We start from the raw sequence: 26,442 nt of genomic DNA on the forward strand, positions 1-26,442 counted from the left end.
CAGTTTTTTTAGATTGAGTTCTTTGTATTCATATTCAGGCCTAGGTTCTAGCCATCAAAACACTGGCACTGAAGCAATCATTAGCAGCATTTTAGACAACTGGCAACTAAGGTATTCACAGTTCTCCACAAAATGTTCAGCTAATATGTCCCAGATGTATAATTAAGGCAAAAGATCATCTTCTTAAATTGGTATCAGTGCTTTGGATGGCCTTTCAATAGACTGCACATGTATGTAGAAAGCTATTTTATTTATCTTCTTTTTAAAATAATGTTCTAACTTCTATTACACTCTAATTTTTTATAGTTGCTTTTAAAAATACAGGCTTCCATGTCAGACTCTACCCAACTATAACAACAGCACCTTCATTCGTGTTGTTTTCACCTTTCTAAGTAACACCAAGAAGGAAATTCTATTCATCATTTTAATCATAAGGCTCCGTCTTTCTTATCTAATATTCATTTAGCTTATTTAATATGAAAATATAAAATAGGCTATGCTGCTCTGGAGGAATCAGCTCCAGACGAGGGCAGTGAGCCCTCCAAGAATCTGCTGATGAATCTGCTGCTGTTATACCGGACAGCCCATGGCAAGCCACTTAAGTTGCAGGTACCTCAGTCAACTCATTTGTAAGTAGGTTGTTTATTACCACAAACAGCAAAACCAGAAATGCTTACCAGCATGGGGCTCTGCTGTCTGCCTGGGGTTCTCACGGAATCTGGGAACTGGTGACAATAATTTGCCTGGTGACAAATTAACAGAGGTCACACTTTTGACAACTGAGGTTATCAAACAAATGTATATTTGGAAGAATGCCGTTTTGTGCTGCAGTCTCACTTAAGACCTTGGTGGCCACAACTGGGAATTACTACCTTAGGAAACACAGTTTCAAAACAAAGATTGATTTTGTGCACAGTGCCAAGTCCACTATGGCCCAGATGTTAGCCCTGGCAGAATCCAGGTGCATTTTCATCACCGCCTTTCCGATCATTCTAATCTGCCAGGGATACGTGTTGTGTAGGAGGAACAGATACTTAACATGCCTTTAAAGCACACTGACACAGAACTTCTGAAATCTACAGTCTTCCAGAAGCCTGCAGAGATCTCTCCTGATGCTTTACGAATTCTGGTGGCATTGCAACTGATGGAAGTTTGCTGCAAATTAAGGAAAGTCGGGCTTCTGGTCAATGATCTTGTCGTGAATTACCACTTCACGCCATCCTGATTTACTGAGGTGAAAAACTTCAGCCTCTTTCATAGAATTGAGCAGAATATTAATTAATTAGGCCTACATTTTTAGGACCTGACACTGAACTTCAGTGCCACTGAGTCCAAACTCAGAATGAACAGGTACTTTTTTAAAGGATGCCTTTACTAGCCCTACCACAAAATAGGTCTTTGTGAACACACTGCTGAATAACTAGTACTGAAACACTATGGAACATGCCTGATTATAATCCATTATCTTGAAAGTAGTCTCCCTCTTAAAAAGCTTATCAAAGAAAATAACTTAATAGCTCAGTCATGATATTCATAGGCTACGGAGATCAAATCCACCTAGGATTCCTTAGTTTATACCCATTTTCTCAACAGTATGTAGTAAAAGATGCAACACAGAGACTAGATCTGAATCCACCAGCAGACCCCAGCGATTCAGCCCTACTCTTACTGAGCATACAGTTGGAAATGAAAAAAAAATAAAAACACTAGAACAGATTAGAACTTTTAACATGAATAAGAAAATAATACCTCCCTTTCAATAAGCTGTATCACTTCCTTCATTTTGGATCTCTGTCACACATTTAAAGAATAGATGTCAAATATGCAGGTAAGAATCACAAAGCATTTTGTGTTCCGCAGCGTGTTTTTTTCCTTTTAAGCTAGTTGGTTTGCTCACTGTGGCTGCCTACATTGCCTGCTTTCAGTAGAGTCTGTTCCTCACATTAATATTCTCCATGTGAATAATTTTTTCCTGGACTCCCCTAGTCCCTGGTCCTCAGGTTATAAAACATATGACAGTTCTTGTACATATGGCTGAGATGTTAATTGTTCTCCAGGATGAAACCTTTACCTGACTGTTAGTAGCACACAATGTCTCTCAATTTACTGCTTAAACACTGTGGGTGCTGCTGCCTAACTCCAGTTCTGCAAACTCACCTCCAGGTAGGCAGTCAGAAGCATGTTCAGATAATTGGAGGGGCTACGGACAGTATTCCCCCCCAGCCCTAACTGAGGCGGCTGAGTTGTAAATATTTCTTTACTTTACATTATTCATTATACTCCGAAGTCCCTACTTTACAGTTTAAAGTATTCTGAATACTATAGTTAATCTTGTTAGAATGAGACCTTTAGAAATTATAACCAGACAGACAGAAGTCTGTAATTTGATGTTCTTAGGATCTCAAGCAGATGACCTGCAGTCATATCTCTACTTTTTATACCGACCCATGCAAACAATTTTGTGATACCGTCCCTCAGCTTTCTCATCTATAGGTTGAAGCTAATCTTGCTTCTCGATCTAAAGAGCACAGAAACCTTCATGATTTGTATATTAGTGCTTTCCAAATGCTCTGAATTCTTAATCAAAAGACTTTATAGGAAGTATGAATCTATTATTAATATTATCAGTACTTCTAACAGTAAAGCAACTTCTACATACATATGTGTAGAAAACATACAGAGAATACACATGCAAATATATTGCTCAATTTATAAATTCTAAAGCATGGCTTCAGGACTGAAATCTCATTCATGAAGCATGCTAGAGATCTCTTACCTACTCTCCGTTTCTGAATTTTCCCCATACAAAGACACATTGATATTACTCTAAGCTCTAAGCACAAAGGCTGCTCTGTGGAATGGAAAGAAACCTTCTTTTTTGTGTTTGTACAGTGACGAGCATAATGGGGTCCTGATTCAGGATGCTTGCACTCTACAAAAACACACTAAATCAATGACACTAATACACATGCAGATTATCTATAAAAGAGATGCACAGCATACTTGAGAATGGCGCAGTATTTTTCCATACTTTGCATGGTATTTCAGGCAAACACCTTAGCCTAATATGGTTTCCTGAGTCACACAATTAATTTCAGAGTTTAGGCAAGAATAGCAGAACTCAGAAGAACTTGCAAAACATAAGCAAAGGATGAGAGCCTTGCACTGAGAAATTCTGCCAAATTCTCACCTCAGTTGCAAAACCAGAATCAACTCAATGTTCATACAGTTTTGACAAAGATGAGAATCAATAGTCCTCTTTACAACACACTGGCCATAAATACCTACTTAAATCGCCAAAACCCATGAGCAAAAGACAAACCAAAGGCTGAACCTGAAGAGAGATATGTATTTTCTATAACCCTTTGATTTTCAAACTCAAAAGCCTCGATATTTTTAACATACATGGAAAAGAAACTTATTTGGCTTTACTCAGCAACTGCAGAAGGAAATTGTACCAAAAGAATGAAGTTGCATGTTCTGTTTTAATTTGATTTCATTTAGGCTTTCAGTTCTATTTCAGTTTTGTTTCATTTAGCCTATTATTTTTTTTTTCTTTTAAATAATCATCATGTTTTGGTGATTCACATTTCACACCAGCACAGGAACAAGTCATGTAAATACAACACAACAAAATGACCCAGTTTGTTAATAGACATGCCAAATGGGTAAGAACATCCTTCCCTCCGCCCTTACCAACCATCACCTTCCCACACATCTCATTTCTATCCAAAAAAGCCTCTGCCCCAGTGAGGCCACAGCATCGAAATTTAGGGAGAAAACCCTATGAATAGAAACTTGACTAAACCTTTAAGGAAAAATGTTTTCAGTCTTGTTTTACAAAGTGAGTGTAATGAGGCCGCTAAGGGAATTTCTCTGAAGACAGAAGAACTCTCTACAGTCAAATACAGCATGGGTGGAACTACAGCAAGTCAGTGCTCCCTCCCAGCACAAAGCTCTGCCGAAATGCCTCAACCCTAGCTCAGGCTGGTCACCCCAAAAGGTGAGAGGACATCATAAACTTCACAGCCTTCATTAAACACTCTCTTGAAATAACGAATACCCCAAAATTATAGAAAGTGTGTGCAGAGACGCACCGTGGTCTTTCAGACTGTGATGAATTTTAGCTGCATCACACTCTATTAAAGCACAGTCTCTTTAGGATTCCCAGCAAACTGAAGATAACGCAACTTAATGCGACCCAGTGAATGCATATACCAAACTATAGAGAACAAACATGAATGCACCTGTATATATGGGTGTGCACACTATTGAGGGTTTTTTTAGACTCACTGTTTTAATTGGCAAAAAAAGTTTGGTGAAATCTTTTCATGGAACTATGGTAAAAAAGGAGTAAGAGAATTAAAAAAATTTCAGAACTATTAACATTTTCCTTTCTCCTGGTTTTGTGCTATCTATTGAGCTGGCAATGGCAAGTAACTAGCCCACTGTAAGATACATTATCTTTGCTTATGCCCAACCTGCGAGATGAACGAATGAAACATGGAGCAATTTTTCATTCCTGCATTCTTAAAAAATCAAGCTCAGCACCAAAAAAACCCGAAGAGGATGACAAACTGTATGGGTTTCTCTTCCTAGGTCTTTTTTCTCTAGAACTACAAAGGTTCACAAAGAATATTCGATGTAGACAATGGTCTTAACTATGCAAGAATAGTACATACCCCTCTCTCCCCCAGAGTTCCTCACCACCAAAAAGAACTATGATTATTCAGACACAAAAATTATATTTCTATTTACTCTGCTTATGTTTTTGCTCCCCAAAGTAACAGAATTATGTTAAGATTAGTAAGACAGAAACAAATACATAGTAATGAGACTATAACACAACACACAGAAAAATTAGCACTAAGGTAACATTTTATGATATATTTAGATCAAAGAGCATGCAGACACTTACATTCTAAGGGGAAAAAAACCCACCAAAACAAAACACAACAAAGACAGTCCATATGAACTTGAGAAAACACATAAGCAGAAGTATACAGTAAAGCAACATAAAATAAAATTATTATAGATCTCAAAGAGCAGTTGCCGATACAAATTTCCATACTTGGTCTTTCAAACCAGAAGTCTAAAAAGGAAATGTGGAACACCAAACATAAAATTTTAAAATAGAAAATATAATTACAATTTGAGAATTAAGGAATGTTACCTGATCAATCTTAAAATACTTTTAAGGGAAACAAGGTCAAAGCCATTTCAAACTTTCAAAACGAGCCCCCAGCTTTTTCTCATGTTCACTTCAACTCTGAGAGTTCTACAAGTCAAAAATAACATCATGTTGGAATTTTTTTTTTTCTTAAACAAGCTGACAAAAGGACAAGTTGAAGAGAAGCGCCATTCCACATCAAAAATAGGGGATAGAAAAACATTTGCAAATACCCGCACCCTCCTCCAATACCATGGGCAGCACCTCTAACACTCCTGAAGTTCATATTAACATCTGGTGATTCTAGCAACCAGAATTCAATCTGCGTCTTTCTCTTTCCCTACTTATTCTATTTGAAAAATAAATAAATTTTGCACCTATCCTAAAAAAAACTAGACAGCTTCTGTGAATTACCACTGCACATGTCACTATTTCCATTTACTCCTTACATTCTTTTCAAGTACCATGGCCCCTGCAAGCAGCGCTCACCAGAATTCTTCCAAAAGCTTGTCTAAATTTGCTCTCTCCACACAACTACCGCATGCAGAACTTCACACAGCCACAAGGACATGTGGGCTCAGGAACAACTTTTAGAGACTCCCTGCTTCTCAGGCTGGCAAAGGCTGGGCTTGGCACGGAGGTGACAAGCAATGTCTCTCGAGCAGAGGCTGCGGTGCGCGGGGCTCCCCGCTGCCCCCCAGGCAGCTGCTGGCCACAGGTGAGGTACAAGCCACTTGGACCGAGGCAGCATCTCGGTAGGGTGTGGGAGAGGTGGGACGTGTGGCAGACTGCAGGCTAGCATCATAACCCTCAGCAAAGGCGTTGGTGAAAACTTTACGGCCGCGGAGGGTGGCGAGGTTTCGCGAGGGGTCTGCGGGAGGAGATGCGAAAGGGCCAAACGCCATAAATCCCCGTCAGGCACAGTGTGTGCAACTGCTCGCCCTCGCCCGCTGCCCAAAGCAAAAAGCTCAAGAGAACAACCCAACCCATTTCAAAAATTCGAGAAGTTCTGGTTTAGGTAATACAATAATGTGACAAGGATTTGCTTAATTTGCAGAACAGTTTTTAACATACTCAAATACAACATTGTTTTACCTTTTGTAGGAAGTACAGGAGACTTCACACGTTTTCCAGGTTAGTTAAAAATCCACAGGTACTTTAAAAGGGAAAAGCACTTTGCTTCTAAGGATGCTACTTGTTAAACAAACTCCTTGCCATCAGCAGACGTACTACAGCTATTGATTAATTGCTGTGAGCTCTTCTTTTCTCTTGACTACAGTAGCAGAATTCACAGGCATTGAATATTTCCATTGTATAGGTACAACATAACAACATGTTTTTCCCCTTTCACTTACAAGTTAATTATGCTATAACCAGGCCTACACAAGAAATTAATAAAATAAAATAAAATTAAAAAAAAACAAAACAAACAAAAAAAAACCCACCACCAGAAAACAAGCCAAGAGGGTGTCACGCCGACTTCTGGAAGAAGCAGAGGTATCTGACATGCAAACAGGAAGGTAGCCTATTCAACATTAAGAGATTATTTTTTTAAAAGTATAGTATGAAAAGCATGCAAAGAAACCATAAATCTGCCTTGGGAGGAGATACTTTTTTCCTGTATAAATATTGTAAAACTGTATTTTGTACAGCTACAGATATATCACATTACACAGACACATATGCCTACCCTATCAGGGTGCTTCACATTTAAGTAACTCAACCAGATACTACATGCCTCCTAAATGATAAAGCCATAAATGCTTGTTAAAAGCTCCCTGAGAAGTAGTAAATATTTTGTAAACTAGTTATATATTTAAGATCTCTGGACAGCAAGAGAAGGAGAAACAATTCCTCTCCTATCTAAAGGTACCAATCAAACACACTATGCACATAAACATCGCAAGATGCTTGGTGGGAGAGTGTGTGTATGTGTTTGTGTGTGTTTTAATTACCTCCTTGAATGCATATGATGAGCCAGCCACCCAGAATTAGTAATGCCAAACTCCCGATTTGATTCAAATGCAATGAATACAACAGTCGAATTGTGCAGGCTGGTGTGTCACTCATCAGCTCTCTCATTTGGGCTTTTGCCTTCCAAGTCTAGTTCACAATTTCAGCAACTGGTAAATTATTGAGATGTTCATTAAAATCCATAATCTGTAACAGTCAACTTCTTTCTCACTAAGTGTAAGCACAACAAATGAAATTAGTGCACACAGGACATTAATGAGTAGTCTGCAGATGCATTAATTCCTTCAGCCTTAGCTCAGAGAAATAAAAACATGATAATTTTTGTCACTGCAAAAACCCAGTATCTGAAACTTTTAAATGGCACTATATTTATTCTTCAGATCCCAGACCCCTAGAAATACAAACGTAAGCAATAAGGTCCTTTTCTCAAAACATTTCAGTGGAAGGTGAAAGCTATTCAGCCCGATATTAAAGAAATTTCACTGTTTTCTTATAAATGAAGGAGTAATCTCTCTTACTTCTACAGGAAGATTTTAGGAGAGTGGGACGTCATTCTGAGCAAGCCGGTTAATAGAAAGGTATTATTCTTTCTCCAAAATTCTCACTGAATGCAGCAGCAGAAGAAAGCTTTTAGGGTAACTTTAGCTAAGAAAAGCTCTTAGGAATACGCAAAGTTTCCTTTTAGGAAAATGATTTCTCCATTTGACAGTGTTGGTACAACCCCAAAATAAATTCAGTGGGAGTCTGAAATGACTCGTGCAGTGCAGCACTGAAGCAGCTAAGTATATTTTTTTCCTCCCAGCAGAGGCTTGCTTTACATCCTTGAGCCTTTCCTTTCTACAAGCTATTCGTAGTACAGAGAATGTTTCGAGTGCCCGGAACTGGTGACTCTAAATGTTAAACTTATTCTACTGTCCCCATCCTCACTGCTCCCATCCATGCCTTTTGTCTTTTCTAGCTCTTCCTTTTTTCCTACAGCAGCAATAACCCATTCTTCTTTCTTCCACAAACACTATGTACCTCTTTGCCTTGAACTGGCATGTTAAAAATAATAATAAAAAAAACCACCAAAAAACAAAAAAAAAACCCCAAACCACACACAAAAAAAAAAAAAAAAAAAAAAAAAAAAAAAAAAAAGAAAGAAAGAAAAAAAGAAAAGAATGAAAAAGAGAAAGAGAAAGGATGTCACTCTGTCCGGATGCCTAGCGTAGTCTCTCTCTCAGTCTACAGAGAAATGTAAATATGCAGTAATTAATTTAGGTTTAAGAACATTCCATACACTAGGGACATTGTTAAGCAGTCACTTTATCTATTTTTCATTAATCAGATTTTATTAAGACATTAAAACTTTATGTTGGGCATTTCTGAGATTTTATCATTCTGTAAATTTCACAGCTGTCCAATGGTTCTGGCTACATTGTCTCTACCTTTTCCTCAATGAAGTAAACTTTCTTTGTAGTGTGGCCATACTTGTTATATTTTAGTGTAATGACCCATCTTAAAAAAAAAAAAAAAAAAAAAGAAAACCCAAACGAAAGAGTTCTTCTTTTCGAGACCTTTAAAGCCAATTCAGAGTGCCACAGGTACATCACAAAGTACATCCCAGAAGTTATCCTTTCCCTGTGTAACAAACGGAGCAGATTCCAGTTATCATTTCTTCCTACATTTCTGCAAACATCATCCCCCTCAGCGTATGCATTCTGATGCTCTTCTCAATCAAGCAGCTGAACCACCACAAACAGAAATAAAGACGTGAAAGTAACTTCTCAGGAAAAGACGAAAACCCTCACATTTTTGGTATGGCGATTATACATGCTAATTCACAAAACCTACTGCAATTTGCTAGTGATGCTGAAGGTATTAATGAATGTTTATTCATCTGACACTGAGGATCATTTTCATTCCAAGTGTGTATCGTAAATGCCCCCCGATAATGGCCACAGACACACTAGAGAAGTCCCCTTGATTCAGATCCCTTCATTTGGGGTGAGGGAAAGTTTCTGAACTGTTTGCAGTTTACCAGGATACACTGAAACATCATGGGAAAGACAACAGAGAAAGAAGAATAACCTCCTGAGATACATATACAGAAGCTCTGAGATCTGAACTGCAAACAACTTCACCCGATAAATCTTTACCTTCTAATCTGCTCTTCAAGTTTAAAAGGGAATAGTGGGAGATAGATAATAATAACAACACTGAAGTCAGTCATACAGATACGACAAGCTCGACCCCAGCAACTGAAAAAATGTGCTCCAAGAACTGTGTTTACTGAGAATGTGGGAAAATAACCTGCCTCAAACGTCTAAAAAACAGTCATCTGAGCATCGGACATATATACACACGTCAACTCTGTAAGCGTGTGTGTGTCTGAGGGTCTGTGCATCTCTGGGTAAGAGAAAGTGTGTCCTCATGGCTGTTTTCTGATAAACACACATATATTACATGGACAGTATCTACTCTGTGTATGTGTGTGTAACTATAGTCAAACACACACAATGTAAACAAATGGTAATGATTAACAGAGATATTGGTTTGTATTACCAATTTCAACTGCAGATGGAAAATTGTTAAAAAAAAAAAAATTATATGTCCCAAGGTTCGTTTTTATTGCTTCACATTTCTACTGCTTGCTATTATCTGCATAGCAAAAGGAGAGCAGCGTATTGATTATTTAACTAGAATGTTTACAAGAGCAAAGCTGGGATCTCTGAAAATGAAATGTATGCCTAGGGGAGAAAAAAAAAGAAAGAAAAGAGTACAGAAGCTCATTCTATTTCTAAAGGAAGATGTTTTGTCTAAAATTATTTGGGTTTATATAAAATTTATATAAATATAAGGCAGAGAGATTCAGATTAAAAAAAAGTCCCCCAATAGGAAAATGAAAGGACTTCATTCTGCTTCACAGAGTTTACAAGTATGCTGTTCATCACAAAGTTCAAAGAATAATCGAAATCGCTTGCTTATAAATTGGTATGTATAATCTTAGTGGAGCATATGAAATACTTGAATCTATTAATTGTATGAACAAGACAAATGCATGACCATGATGCTAGATCAGATTCCACACCAGAAACCGTAACAGTTTCCTGAGGTAGTTGAACTAACTTAATACAATGCACGTGAACAAAACCAATTTTGTTCTATTATTGTAATGATAACAAACCAAAGAAAAATGCCAAGTTTTACAACTAAGTCTGGAAAATTAATTGTATTAAAGACGACCTTGGAGCAGCGCAACCACGCCAATTCCACTTTCTAGTAAGGAAGTATTCTAGTTGCAGAATGAGGATTGAAAGCGTTAAAATAGTTTTTTTCTGCATTTCCCAATTTTATTTTTCTCCGATCTTTTAATTCAAGCATTCTCTCTTGTCCTTTCTCTGCGTGCGTGTTCCTCAGCCCACTTAAAATGTTTTTATCTTGCCTTCTTTCTATGCCTTTACTATCAAATTCAGTAGGTTTGAACGATGAACAGCTTGACTTAGCATATTTTTAACCAGCTGGTCTAGCACCTAGCTTGTATTGCATAGTCAGATACAACCAAATGTTTATACAGGAGGTAGCTTTCACGAAGATGAGAACAACCTAAGTAACGCGCATCCTGGCGTTCTTTTATTTACTGCTTAGAAATGAAAGTTTGGATTGTTCACTGCAGCCGCACAAGGGACTATTAATAACCTTTAAAAATTAAACTGGAGGGAAGGGATGCCGGATCATCAATGGACGCGTGTACAAGTGCCTGAGAAAACGCTTCAAAACCTCTTAGGAGCGCCAGATCAGATGCAATAAGGACTAAACTCTCGGAGGTCACAAGCCGTCGCCAGTGACAGCAAAAACTTAATTCCAGGCAGGGAAGGCTCCTGCTTCGGGCAGAGGGAGATGGGCACGTCTACGTCATACCCAAACCCCACTCGTCACACCCAGACCCTGCTCCTGACACTCCGCAAGAGAGGCGACGGCCAAAACTTGGAGGCGAGAGTTTCACTTTTTTTTTCCCCCTCCTCAGGCAGAAGGATGTTCTCCTGACAGAGGGCCGGGATGTTAACTTGCCTAAAAATAATCGCTCCTGCTAGATCAACAAAAGGTCATGTGCTCGGCGGAGCGCCTTCCCAAGTTTGACGGGAGGGCGAGGCTGGAAGTTGAACCCCCCGCCTCGCCCGCCGCCGGGCATCCTCCGTCGCCCGGGAGCCCGCGGGCAGGGGCGGGGAGGGCTGCCCGGGAGGGCACGGCGCTCGGTGCGCCCCGGGGCGGGCGGCCCGGCGGAGGGCACGGCGGCCGCCGAGGCAGCGGAACAAAGCTGCGCACCGCCGGGGCGGCCGGGCTCGGGGCTCGGCGGCGCCCGCCGCGGGCACGGGGCTCCCCCGCCCCGCCCCGCCCCCACCCCCCGCCCGGCGAACTGACACGCCGCCGGAACAGCCAAGGTAACGGGGGGGCCGGGGGGAGCATCTCCCCGGCCTGCCGCCAAGCGCCGGAGTTGCGCGCCCGTCCCCGTGTGCTGTGCGAGCCTGCACCACGGGCAGCCCATCCGCGCACACGCGCGCAAACACGCGTGCTCATACAAATTAAAAAAAAAAAAAAAAAAGAAAAACAACAAAAAAAGAAACCAACAACAAACAAACAACAAAATAGGAAAAAAAAAAAAAGGGGGGGGGGAAGACCACCCCCACCCCCCCAACGCAAAAGGCAGCGGCTCCCCCGCCCCAGCAACTCGACTCACCTTTCAAACTCCTGAGGTAAATCAGGGTCAGTTAGCATGCTGGAAAAGCACAATTTCCCTTTGTCACAGCAGCCACCTATGGTCGCCTCCAACTGAACCTGTCAAGTGAGTCCAAACCTTCTAAACCGATTGATTTTCTCTCGCTCGCTCTCTCTCTCTCCCTCCCTCCCTCCCTCCCTCTCCCTCCCTCCCTCCCTCCCGGCTCGCTCGCTCTGAGCTAGGACTCCTTGACCAGTCTCTTAAAGGGGCAGCGCGCCTCGCAGCAGGCTGCGCGCACAGCTCCCCCCACAGCGGCGCGGCTGCGAGGCGCTGGGCACCTCGGGGTGCCTGTCCTCTCCTTTTAATTCTGCTCGCCCGCCGCCGCCAAACGGGAAAAGTCAACTCGTTCAATGTCCTAAAAACCGATGGGGGGGGGGGGGATAAATGGGGGGGGGGGGGGGGGGGGGAGGAGGGGAGGGGGGTGGGAAAAAAAAAAAAAAGCCCGACAATCCACCTAAACCGACAAACCAGGAGCAAATCCCCTGCGCTGAGGAAGATCAGTGGAGAAAGAAGATAAAACAAGAGCAGACTGATTAAATTGAAACAGTTATCAACTCTCTCGGAGTTGAAATAGGGGAGAAAAGCTTAGACACATAAAAATGTTACCAAAGGCATTTGTGCTCCGAAGAACTTTCATTCCATTCTCCCCCCTCCCTCTCTGCTCTCTCGCTTTCTCTCTCCCTCTTTCTCTCTCTTTGGGGAGGGGAGAAAAAAAAAAATCACCAACCTCCCCGCACAACAATCAGGCATTGTTCTGAGGGAAGAAAAGCAACTTTGACAGATTGAAATATAGCAGAGGCCCCTTCAAGGAAACCTGTAAACAACTTGTCACTCACTCTGTCGGTCTCACTGTTCGCTCTTGCTTTCCACAAAGTGCTGCGAACCGTCCTGGCAACAAACCCAAAGTTTCCTCAGCTCCAAACTCCATCAAACAGCCCCGTTGTGTGCAAGGGGAAAGGTACCCACATGCCAAAACAGCGGCCGCGCGCGCACACACGCACAAACAACAACACAAATAAACTTTCCGTCCGCCTGCTCGGGCTTGTCTCGTTTTCTTTCTAACCCCCGCTGCCCGTTCCGCCCCCCGACCCCGACCCGGGCCAGCAACAGGAGTCCCTCCGCTGCGGGTCCCCCTCATTTTCCCTGCCCGGGCAGCCCCTGGTAACAAGGTGGACGGAGCGCGGCGGCAGAGCCCCTCGGCTGGCGGCCGGGGCGCAGCCTCCGCGGCATTTCCAGTTATCCCGATAAGAGCCCGGCCGGCGAGGCCGGCAGGCAGGTAACGGGCCGGTCACGGGCGGGGACGGAGGCGCGGGTGCGCCGGCAGCCGCCCGGGGCCAGCCCCGCATCCCGCCCCGGCGGCCCGGGGACATCCGCCGGCCGCCCCGCTGCGGGCTCCGCTGCACCGCCCGAGCCCGCCCCGGCTCGGCCCGGCCCGGCGGGGAGAGGGGTCAGCGGCCGGGAGAACGCCGCGGGGAAATTCCCGTCCGAGCCCCGGGGATTAGCCGGGGGCTACTCTGGAACCGAAGCGCACAAAGCCTCAATAGTCTGCACGGCCCGTGTCCAGCCTGGCACTGAACTCCCAGTAAGGGGCGGGGGGGGGGGGGAGGAGAAAAAAACTGGTCTCCCTGTTCTTTAGCACACACATGCACACACCCCCACACCCACAACCATATATCTATACTCCATTCTTTCCAGTTCCCAAGCCCTAATTCCTTTCTCTTATTATTTATTTCCCCCCCTACTTTAATTTGCAGCTGGATGACATTAAGGGCCTTTAAAATCCACGAGGTTTTGACCCTACAACAGTTTGATTAGGTCTGCTGCCCCCCTCTCTTCCCCTCTTATCCCTACCTCCCAGTGACACTGAGAAAGCAAGTTTACTTTTTGAAATACATATACATATTTGCACAGAGCAGCCATAAAATGTTCAACATGTTCATGCCTACTGGCTTAAAAAATTCCAAATAGAAAAAGCTTATTATTTTTATTAATATCTGAGAGCTACACTGTTTCATTCTCTCCTTTTCCCTCTCAGTGCATGTGTGATAAACCAGCAGGCTCACACAGGGACCAGTCAGTCCAGTGTTGGCATAAAGGCATCGTCAGCTAGAAGTCTGGGATGATCATTTTAATCACAAGCAGCAAACCCACTTGCAACTTACGCACATCATCCCCAAAGAGCATTAGACCATTCACGAAACAAAATGCCGAAGCTAAGTTTGCAAAGGCGCCTTCATTGCCGTTCATAAAAGAGGATCTGCGAAGGCTGCCTCCAGCCTGCCTTACACCACCCCAGCGCTCACAGCGGAGTCGCATACAATCTGTCAACTTCTGGCATGAGGTAGATCTAATGGCTCCTCACTGAGGGGCAGGGTAAACTGCCTTCCTTCAGTAGCCCCTTGCAAATAATATTTTCCACAGAGGTCTGCTCATAGGAGTCTGACAAACCTAGTTAATATGTACAAGGATTTTTCATTTTTTATTTAGGAGCTGGCCCTTTTAGGACAGCTATGAAGTACACATTGAAAAGCAGCAGATGATCAAAAAGAACAATTCCGAATACTTTCACCTGAGGGTCTCAAACCATGTTAAGTCTCACATTACTCCTCTGCAGGTAATAAATATAATTAGGGCCGATTCCAAAACTTTATTTGTATTGAGAAGTATCTCGCTCTGCAGGGGCTCCATTCAAATCAGCAAATCTCTCTGTGGAGTAGGAGGCTACTTAGTAGGAGAATTTGGCCTCAAATAAGGAAACTGAGATGCAGGCAGGCTTAGTAGCTTGCCCAAGTTGACACAGTTAGCCAGCTCCTGCAAAAGGATGAGAAACAAAGATCCCTTGTGCCTCACAGTTGACAACAGTCCTTACGCTGCCGAAACAATGTATTTTAGCTTTTTCCCACAAAGGCATGACTTTTGCATCTACTATTTGGTTAAAACATACTTCATTGTTGTATTCACATTTGTAGGGGCCCTTTTCTTGGTCTTTCATATTCCCCTTGATGCACCATTGCCCATCTATAAATGCTGTTCCTTCCTTGCCACTTCTTGCTTTCTTCCTCTCTTTCCTCACACTTGGCCCTGGGAGAAGTTTGCAGAGAAAAGCCTTTCAGAAGCCCCAGCTGGAAGAAAATGAAGACCACCTTTTATTCAAAAACTCTCAACAGTTTTGGCAGAACAGGACTACCATATTTTGACTGCACATCAGCTCGACTCAGCTCTCTGACCTTACTTTTTTTTTTTTTTTTTTCCGAACTCCACAACTGCCCTTCTTCTACCACGTTCTTCCTCTGTCTGATGACATATATTTACCCCCTCCTACATCATTTCCTATTTGAGCTTTTTCAGGGCAATGACCACATACTCATCCAAGCTGGTATTATGCCTAGCACAATGGGGCTCCTTGCTTGCTGGCTGTCCGCTAATATGATTATAAACCAGAGCAATCACCACCAACATCAGGAACTGTGGAAGAGACCATTGGCTAGACTAGGAAGAAGTACACAGAACCATAAGAAAAGGTGAGGAAAAGCAAAAAAAAATGTTCAGGGGAGAAAACAAAGAACTCTGAGCAAGAGGGAGAGTTGAGATGGGGAGAGGAAACAGGAGAAAGGAAGGAAGTAGAGATCATTCCCCTGAATGCTTAGGACACAAACCTTTCTTTTCCTTTAGTTTACATTTACTCCTACTCCAATACATTCTGTGCTCAGGTACCTACCCCTTCCCACTTTCCTTAGTATTACATTTTCTGCAACAGTAGTTACTCCCCCTTCCAGCTGAGTGGGGGGCAACAGAGTTGGGTCTGAAAAGGATTTTTTTTTAAAAAAAGTTACTGTTACTATTATATTAATATTGTATTGAATTACTATATCATTATATTGCTGTTATTAGATTATTAACATTCTATTGTATAGACTTATCAACAGAATTATGATCTCATAGTAAGTTCAACTGCAATTGCAAGAGGGAGAAAAAGCAAGTTAAACAAATGGTTTGAGGGAATCTCTGAAACACTTCTATAAATCATTTCATATTAACTTTAAGGCTTACTTTTTAGAAATGGCCAAAACACATCACAAAGGCTGCTATCATATCAGAAAGTGGAAAAACTGAGGAACTGGGATAAATTACCACTGTCTGAGAAAGAAGAAAATGTATGTAATATGCAACTGTCCAGTTTTTAACATATGAAGTTCTATCTTGTCCTGAAACTTTTAGTAATAGCAAGCCCTGATGCCCCCTTTTACCAAGCGAGTTGTAGTTACAAAAAAACACTTTTAATCTGGGAGATTCACATTCAGTTCTCTCAATTCTCTTCCCAAACTGAGGATTCAGGATATAAGTCCAAATATCTTCAACCGATGAGAAAAATGATACCTCCCCACCCCCAGCAGTTCAGTGAATCTGCATTTCTCTTGCTTTGTTTCCTTTAAGGGGTGCCCAAAACAAACAAGTCCAGGTACAAGAGGACAATTTGGGTTGAACTAAACAAAAAAGCTCTGATTTTCATTTGGGTGAGGGGAAACAACTCGAATCATAATCTTTTATCTGAATTTTTGTGCTTAACTGAATTTTTTGTCGCTATTGTGGTTCTGCAGTTCAAGAGGTGAACCAAAAAATCAATTATCCACCCAGCTCAAGTTAGAAATACCATAACTCTGGAATATTGCATAGACAGAATCTACAGGTCTTTACGAAAGCACAGTGGCAGAAGGAAAGCCTTAAACAAAACATTTTATTTTCTTTTTAAATCACCAAACGATAGCACTTCAGCCTAGTGACTTGGCAGGTACAGCAATACAGTAAGTAAAGGAAGTGCTGGGGGAAAAAAAAAAAGAGCTTTTTGGGTTTTGTTGTTTCCACTGTAGGTTTTAATAATAGAGACCTACAAAGTCCAAGGAAATGTAAGATGTTCCACAGAATGATTTACTGGAAAATTCTCACAGAAAATATGCAAAACTGAAGATCCTAAATGGATTTTCTTTTTTAGGCACACATTCAAAACAACTGCAGCATTAAGAAAGAATCTATAAGATTTCAAGAAAGGGTGTTTTGGAACAGGTTATGAGACAGCGGAAGGAGAATAGAGTGGGGTTGATGCATTTACTACGAAGAATATCTTGCAAATAATGAGTGCTTGCTTCAGAGTATGGAAATGTTTAGCTACAATGCAGTTTGGATCATATGCTTAGGAACAGATTTTTCCTTTCAGTGTGCATGCCTAGCTGCCATTTCCATTAATGGGAATTAAGTACATGTGTCAAGGGGAGAAGTTAACTCTTAGAAATATAACTAATCTATGCTTTTTTTAAAGAATGTAAATGCCACATCAGGCATGTTCGGTGTTGGCAAAACTGAGTGCTGAATATAGTATAGCAAAATCTGAGAAGGAGAAGGCGGTCTGGAGGACTGAAATTTCTGTGCTATTTAGAGTTTTTCAATTTACTGAATTTCTTCAAGGAAAAGTAAAACCATCTCATTTGCAAGTGGGAAGCCCTCATTTATCAGTTATTTATTTGCAACTTCAGCAGGGGCCTACCATCTGCAACCCTCCCCATAAAAGAGAACTGACAGTACCCTTAAGAAAAAATCTGAAATTTCATCTAAAATTTGAATTCATAGTTCCCTGAGGCTCACTAAATGTTACAATAAAGTTCCTAATAATTTTTTTAAAGGAGGCCGGCACTTTTTGATTCTGTCCACTCTGCATCAGCAAGGGAAAGGGAACCTCAAAATTAATACAGATGTAAACTATAATATAAATGGGTGTTTTAGAAATAAAAATAGTATATGTAAACACATTTAAAATTAAATTGCATCTATATTTTGGCAAAAAGTAAATTCTAACTGTGAAAACAAGAAAAATTTGCGAGAGGACACATTCCTGCTTTTGTGTCATGTCATGTGTGCATCCCCAGTTTCTTTATTTTGGGTAGAGCTTGATATACAATTTCTCTGTACTGACAGTTAGCTACAGGCTCTCTTTACTGTTTGTATTAGTAGCCTTGGTCTACACAGAAGCAGCTTGAAAAAAATTTAAATAAAAACAGGACAGTTTAAAAAAAAGTCAGAAAAATAGAGAACAGATCCATGGATAGGAACTGTGCTTGAAATGATTTAAGAAGCTAAACTGGATTTCAAATTTACACTTTCTCATTAAGGTTCTGAACATAAAATGTTACTAAAATAGGAACCTGTTGCTCTAAGTATTTTTTTTTCTGTGTTCTTTTTTCAGTGCAGTTACTTTGCATGGAATGTACAGTCCCGACCGACCGAAGCCCACAGCCTCACCTTACACACAGTCCCCCTATTCTGCCTCCATCCTGATCAGGATGATTACTTTCTGAGTGACAGGCCCGTTTACTGTCAGTGCCCCATCTGATCTTCAGCCTCTCAGATGACAATGCCAGCAGGAATGTTCTCCTCAGTGTCAATTTTAGTGACTGTTACAAACATGTAAATTTCTGCCACAATATACCTGACAATGAATGTAATTCATTTCACACAGATAATCAACTCCCATCAAAAAGAAACTACTCCCTGTTACCCCAGTGCATGTGTGGAGGGGTGGTTGGTAGAAATCGAGTCTCTTCTGAACAGGCAACCTGAGTTTTATAGCCTAACATAAGCTTCTGAGCCTAAGTATCCTAAAACCACAACTTTGATCTATTTGTAAAAGTAGACAATAATTGTTGAACATGAATCCAAGTGCACTGAAATTAAGATCTTTGTGTTAACTCAATGGGCCTTTCCTGCATGCCTACCAATATAATCCCTGTAGGTTTTACCACCACATTCTCGTCACTTCCCCAATGAGAATTCTGTCTCTTTTCTTAAGTCATCCACTGAATAGGTTAGAGTCATCACATTTTGCCTCAGCATTTCTAATCTGACTGCTTTTCCCACTATAGTCTGCTCTTACTAACTGTGCACCAAGGACGCTGGGTTTAAAACAAACAGATTTGCTTCCATTGGTTGTCTGATGTAAAAAAAGCATCATGCAATTAAAAGTGCAAGGGTATTTTGGAATAATCCACAGCACTCAGTCCTATGTGCTTTGTAAAGGCAGCCTTCCTCTTGTGGACGTGCAGTTTGCTCTGCTGTTTGCAAGCAAAATTCTCCATGCCCAGAGGTACATCTACTGTCTGCTTCTCTCCACTAGCAATGGTGGTCTTTTAGTGCCATTACCATCGTTTATTATACTTTTAGCACAGGACTACAGCCACCCATCAGCTAACCAGATTGAGCTCTTTGGCGGTGGGCATGATACAAACATTTATAGCTCAACTCATGGTTGCCCTCTGTTTTATATACTCTGCTGGTTTAAAGAAAAAGTGGGAATACAAAATACTTGCAAATAATATTAGCATTTTCTTTTCAGTTTGTACAGGAAGAGCAGTGAAGAATTAGGTCTTTTGTAAGAAATATCCTCTATCTGAACCAGTTTACAGTTTAGTCTGTAATTGTAATTGGACAAAGAACACAAAAAAGAAACATTCTTACATTCTGTGAATTGCTTAACTATTTTATTCCTTTTTAGTCCATGTAATCATAAGAATTCATATAACTGCTATCTAGTAAATTTCTCGGAAAATATAGATACTGAAATATATGGGTTTTAAATTCAGGACAAATTTGGAAATATATTCCCCTTCTACTGTACCACACACAAAGTCTCTACCTTATGCATACCATCTATGATAAGATTAATCAATTTACTGTTTATTAAATGCACTCTACTGATATTTAACTTGTTATACAAGTTACTGGGAAGATCTAACCGTAAATTAAGCAATGATTCCAATGATGTTAAATGCATTCCTGTAAGGGAAGGAGTTATAAACCACATTGCTATCATACACCTTGCACACTGAAACAGCAATCAATGAGTATGTAGAGTTACATTTCATTTATAAAGTTACAAAAGCATACCATACCCATTCATTTATTTTAACGGTGCTCCAATGCAGTTTTATGAGTGATTTTTCCACTTTTGAGTAAAAGCAAAATTAATGCCATTTGGTTCTGTTGAAGCAAAAAGCTGAACTCCTATTTCCAACACACAGATTCCAATTCAGCCACTATTATAGAGAAATAAATACGTAAGTATGGTATAAAACAGACCAATGGCTTGTTGTTATTGCTGTTTCTATGGAGGCTTAACTCTTGCTTCTCATCCCTCATTACCTGGGACAGCTAGAGGCTAGAAACATTGCCAGGGCAGCATGCTGAAAGCCCCTGGGAATGCTTCCACACCTTGTATGGGGAAACACTGGGAATATACTGCTACAGTATTCTGAAGCATAAGTCTCAGAAAATCAGAATATCTGGGGACACTTCAAAAGCCTTAATGCAATCCAGGTACAGAGTTGACTACCTTCTACTACCAATTAGCTGGTAAGCAAGACAGATCTTCAACAGCTGCCACTGAGAATATAAAAGAATCAGAAAGGAGATATAAAAGAACCACAGCCGAAAAAAACCCAACCAAACCCAAACCACTGTATTGAGACAAACATTCATTAAGATTAAGACACAAAGAATTTTCTCAGGAATGTTTATCAAAGAAAATTTATGTCATAAATTTTCCTCTGCCTGGAGAAGATCCAAACCTGACTGTCTTTTCTGTTACCATATAACCTTGTACTGAATCCAGACCGCACATTTAGTCACCCACTTTTCCCCTTAAATAACACTTTCTATTTCTGATGTGGCTTTTGTTTTGTTTTACAAAGTTTAATTTCTCTCTCTTTGTTGATGCATTTTCCTTTTGTCATTATTTCAGAGTTGTGTAGAAGTAATTAGTGACACAATGCCAAGGACTGAACCTCACAAGCAACCTAAATATTTTGATTCACTGAGAATACAGTCTGTAATTTACAAAGTGCCTGACCCCTGTCCAATAAATAAAATAAAATAAAATAAATTAGGTAACTTCTGCATGTTAACAGCCTGAGGCATACAGAGAATAATGTCAAAATGCAGAAACAGTGAATGTCACCACATGAGATATCAGAGATAGTCTTCTGACACTTTTTCAAGAAACAAAATCACATTCATATATACCTTTTTAGCATTTGACCTCACATGATCAATCCTGTCAACCATCTCTCCTGGTATTTGCATGTAGCCACTGCCCTTTCTTGAGAGCAATGTGGTGCAAAATCTGGGCAAAGATTTCACATGTGAGAATGTCACGGGTGAAACTTGTTTTCTAATGAATTCTGAGCTAGCAATAGAATGGCAGCAGGTATCTCCAGAAGTGTAAATTGAGTGGAAAAAAAAAGGAGACAAGAGACACCTACCTTTTTTTTTCTTTTTTTCTTTTTTTTTTTTTTTAACTGGCCTTGTCTTTTTTTTCCTTTTTTCTTTTTCTTTTTTTTTTGGAGTTTTTTGGTTTTGTTTTGTCTTTTTTTCAACTTGCCATAAATTTTTTAGAGGGATCTCAATACTGTAGTCAGTTATATATGACTGTATGCAGTCAGGACAGGCCTTTGGCACAAAAGCAAACATACAGAGCTTTTTAACTACAATCTCTAAAAAGTTCACAGTTTTTAGAGTGATTTGTGGGCCATGACACACAGGGCCACTAAAAAAATGCCCATGCTGTTACCAGGGATTTGTGTTTAATTGCATGAAAAAGATGTACATCATTTAATAAAAGCAAATTTTCTTACAAAAGTTTGAAAATTCACCACAGAATTTAAATGAGAAGTCCACCTCAAGCACAGAAACTACACCTTGCTTCAAAACAAGAGAGAGTTCTCCACTGTATTATGTCCTAGATGTTTCAATGCAATGTGGGCTCTGACAGGTCAAGCGTTCCGGAAGCCTATTGCTGTTCCTCATCTCCTGCTGGCTGCTTTAACTCTGGCATATGCATTACTTCATAAAATATTAGCTTAAGCATAAAGTGGCATAAAATATAAAATAAACCAATTTTTATAAGACAGAAAAAACAGGCAAGTGCACTACTGAGTTTAATACCATGAAGTACCAACCAAGACGCACCACAACCCCACAACATCCCTCTGAGGACCACAGCTTACTGGTGCAGGTCCAGGCATCCCTTGATGGAGCTCGTGCCTACACAAGCCAAGCTGGATAGATGGAACCTGGCATGTGTTACAGACCCTCCTGTTAGAGATGTGGTCTGCAAAGACAGAGCAAGAGCGACCTTTTTCATAGCTAACTCCAAAATCTTTTATTTGGACACATAATGCTGAGATAAACATGTGAGTCTTTTATTTTATTTCTCTGATATGGAAATACTCTGGGAATCTGGACCAAAAGTGAATGACAAGTTGCATGAAAGACTGTTTCTTATTTTGGTTTTGTATGTCTGCATTTGACTGAATGACTTGTTCTGGTAATCGAGAAAGTAAAAAGGAGTAACCGATCCTCCTTTCTTTTCTTTCATAAACTTCTGGTTTTAATATTTATTTTTTCTCTAAAGAGTCTGTTAGCTTTTTCGTCATATAGAAGTCAGTCTATTCAAGCTGAAAATTTGCACTGCTTCTCTTTGAATTTCTTCTGTTTCTGCTATATACATTCTTCAGGCAGTCTAACCCATAAAGAACTCAGTATTACAGGAAAGGGTTAGTGACATATGACACTCTAGTATTTTCAGCATTGTTTCTTTATTCCATTTTCAACAGTTAGATCTTGTCTGCGGATCATTCCACATGCTTTGATTAAGTAACCCATAAGGAAACATAGGTCGTCTTCCCTTCGAGTCCCAAGTGGTCAGTTATGCTAGAACAGAGCAGTGAGCATAATCACATCCATTTTTCTACCTGATGTGCGATACTCTGCATTTGTCAACACCACATCTGTGTAGCCAACCTGCCCATTTTCCTGCATGGAGTCCTTTAGTATCTTCTCCAGCCCTGACTTGAATGATTCTGTCTCAGACACAAATGTTTCTATAGCACTGGTCACCATCATTTGCAATTCATTAATATACGTGTATATATATGTGAAACACCACCTACAACACTCAGACTTTGGATACCCCTGTTATAGTTTTGCTACACCAAACATTGATAATATACTTTTAGTTTTGTCTCCTGTCTCTCAGAGGACTATCTAAGTCTCAGAAGTACTCCTATCCCACAACCTATTTCTAATAGTCCCTTGTGAAGGTTTGTTTTTTTTTTTGAAAAAAACTTTCTTTAAAGGGAAAAAGAAAAATCTAATTATTTTATTTTACTATTTGTTGACAAGCTCAAGGAATTATCATTGCACATCATTTTTCTTTACAAAAGCTATGCTGATGGATAACTATAGTATCACAATACTCATCTATATGTCTCCTAGTTTTATTTTTTATTACTACTTCAACCAATTTATCAAATAAGGGAGAAAATTCATTAGACTAATTCTCAGCATCAATTCTACTATTCAATTAAAAAGAAGCAGAAAAATTGCTTTCTCCAACCTTACAGGTTAGAAGCCAATATTAAAGGAAAGAATACATATTAAGTTAGCAGCCCTATTTGAGCTCACCATCAATTTCCAGTAGCATATTTTGATATGTCTAACTTTACCTAGTACTCTATTGCTCTTCATTTGATGAGTTTAGCACCTACTTTTCCTTCACTTTTTTCTTTGACAGTAGCTAATCCTTAATTTTGCAAAAGAATGGTTGCAGGATAGATTTCCTTCTTAAGTCCTCTGTGACAGAATATGGCCAGGAAATAATTTGGTTTCTCAGCAAACCCATTATTCTCCTTACCTATTTTTCTGTGTTACAATATGAAGGAAAATATCCTTAACTATTATTTTGTGTTACAGTACTGAGGGAAAAAATATTTACAAACTTCATATAGACAGCCTTTTAGAAAACACCTGAACTTACTCATAATTTCAGCAGACCAACCCATCCTCTAGACACTGTGCCTGTTTTGGATGCAGTTCTCTTGCATTTCTAGCTAGCAATAATCACGACATCCTCTAGTTTTCAGCCACACCTATTCCAATAGCACATTTCCTTTCCTAATACCGTATACTGCACGGTGCAAAGCAAGTCTTCAAACAACTTGGAACCAAGTCCATCCCCTAGTAAGCCCTCAGGGTTTGATAGCTTTTGCCATACATTGATTTACTGAGGGAACCTATAAAATCAGAGCCTGTCTTTGTCAGTGCAGTATGAAATGGCATCAGCTCTCTAAAGCTGAGGGAACTATAGCTTCCTGAATCAGGCAATTGGGCCAGGGATTTTGTGAGATTAAGCCACTATGTAAGAGTTTTGATAGTCTCTGCACACGGTTGGACTAGCTCATAGGAGGAGAAATACAGTATTTTTTAGTAATGACCCAATGACCTGCATTTACAGATCCGATTGCAGAGTTTTCTGTGACTATTCTGCAAAGCTTGCACTAGTTTCATAGGTGGGAGAGAAAACATGTGAAACCAGGATGGAAAAGTTTCAACATTAACAAAAACCTGACAGGTTTGTGGTTTGTTTGTTTGTTTGTTTTTTTTAAACTATGTATTTCTTATAAACCTGACAAAATATTTCCTTGTGTTAGCATTTTATCTGTGAATACTGCTTTCATTATTGGTAAATATACACAGGCTCTCTGCCACACTCTCCGATGTCCATACAGGACCTGTAACATGCCCTATCCCTAAAATACAGGATATTCAATGAAAAATTTGTAGTAATGTATTTTTAAAGGTTGCACACAAAGTCCATGTACCACAATAGTTTTCATATATTCATATTCATATGTGAATATTCAGTTACTAATATAACACAGTGCATATACTACATGAGGAAGACTACAGTGAGCAAACCTCTTAGAAAACAATCTGTTGGACTACTCCAATTCACAGGTGAGTGAACACCAGGAACAAAAAAGGAGGCTCACCTCCACCTACATGGGCAATGCAAAGGCAACAGACTCATTGCATATGCTTAATTGGATCCCACATCATGCGGACAGTGAATCCCAAGCATCTTTGTTGCATTATCCTGACTGCTCAAAGTCACTCTTTGCATAAACCAGGAGCACCTGTAGGATTTTCAGATACTCATTGTCAGTTGCTGAAGAGTCAGATGCTGCTGAGCCATTTCTGGCCTTCCAAAAATCTCGTAGATCACTGCACAAAGCAACAAGGCAACAGATTATCACTGAAAGCCATAGCACATTACTCAGTTCTTTACAGTTTGCGTGTCTACTGAAACTTTCAGACGTGCCATGCTCACCGAGTCAGTTATGGTACAGAACAGAATCCCTGTAAGCAACACATGCAGGTCTTGTGGCATCATTCTAAACCAGAAGCTCACACTGACCATTTCCATTCCTATACCAGTATGTAAAAGTTTCCTCACATTTAGACTATGGACAATTCTTACTTCTGGTGATATAAAATATATATATAATATTTGATGTCATCTCCCTAACAGTGTGACCATTCTCCTTGTATTTACGCCTTTACTCACAGGTAATTGTGTGCCATTGTTTTCTTAGTGTTTAAATACACACAGCTGAATGAAGTAAGTATTCATAGAAAGCACTCAGTTTGGGTAATGTGATCCATTTCAAACATCAAAAAAATACAAACCTAACAAAAATTGTTAAAAGATAAGCACAAAGTGCCTTTATGCATATAAAGAATCTATAAAGCCGTCACTAGGTGGGTCCATAGCAAGGGATTAGGCTTTGAGAGATGCTACATGCAAAACATTAATGCTTAAAACAGATGCAACGCAGACCAAAAGAGTCTGGAAATGGGAAAGCAAAGTCAGAGAGCTTCTTTTCTCCAGCTGCAGAGCCATCAGGCCTGGAAACCAAAGGGCTGAGGGGCTGTATTTTGCACCGGCTGCCCACCCTTGTAGACGCTTTCATTAGGAAGAATACAATTCCAATTATAACAGAATTTACTCATGTTCTCTGGTAAGCATGCCCACATGCTCACATAAAAGTGATATTTCTCCTTTCTGTAGGGGTAAGGTTGAGGATGAAGTAAGGTATTTTTACAGACCCAAATGTCTGCATCTTCAAGCCAAAGGAGGAACGTTCCTAATTCATTCTTGAAAGTATTTCTTTGGGGCAATGAGTGGAAAGGAAAGTGTAATTTCTTAAATTACTTTCCTCTTGAACTGCCATAAGAGTAGGGTGTGGATTCCAGGCAGAAACCCCATTCTTTTAGGTCTCGTCACATTTATTCAGATCTAGCCAGATGTCAGTCAAATAGGAAACTGCCTCAGTGTGGCCACCATGACAGCAAGGAAGGAATAACAGGTATTTTCTCATTTCTGCTAAGCAGAAGCTCCTATCAGAATACAAAGATGATGGAAAATGTGGGTGGATTATTTGGTTCCAGCTGGCTCCACATCACACAGTAAGGAAATGCCACGATCTTTGACAGGTTCATATTAGCAAAAATCAAGCAAAAGATTATGGGAAAGCTTCCCATTCCATTATCAAATAATTTGGGGGAGGGAGAAGGATGGGAGACTAGCAGTTTTTCTTTCTAAGCTCTCAGGAACTGTCTATTTTTATGACCCTTTTAGTGCTGAAAGCTTTGTCTG

The 26,442-nt window shown here is 40.3% G+C and overlaps 1 protein-coding gene across 15 annotated transcripts in view; it reads right to left on the reverse strand.

The window, feature by feature from the left end:
• SOX5 (SRY-box transcription factor 5) overlaps positions 1-26,442 on the reverse strand; it is a 652,081-nt gene that overhangs the window by 284,865 nt on the left and 340,774 nt on the right. For 3 of the 15 annotated variants that reach the window (XM_080392178.1, XM_080392180.1, XM_080392181.1), the window contains exon 1: positions 11,862-12,183. The exons of 5 other annotated variants lie outside the window; for them this stretch is intronic. In XM_080392178.1, the coding sequence (XP_080248304.1) occupies positions 11,862-11,899 (38 nt within the window). In that variant the 5' untranslated portion in view covers positions 11,900-12,183. 7 more of the 15 variants (XM_080392177.1, XM_080392173.1, XM_080392179.1 and 4 more) reach the window with 5 other exon arrangements.

This window comes from Falco punctatus, assembly GCF_963210335.1.
Source record: "Falco punctatus genome assembly, chromosome: 6".
NCBI lineage: Eukaryota > Metazoa > Chordata > Aves > Falconiformes > Falconidae > Falco > Falco punctatus.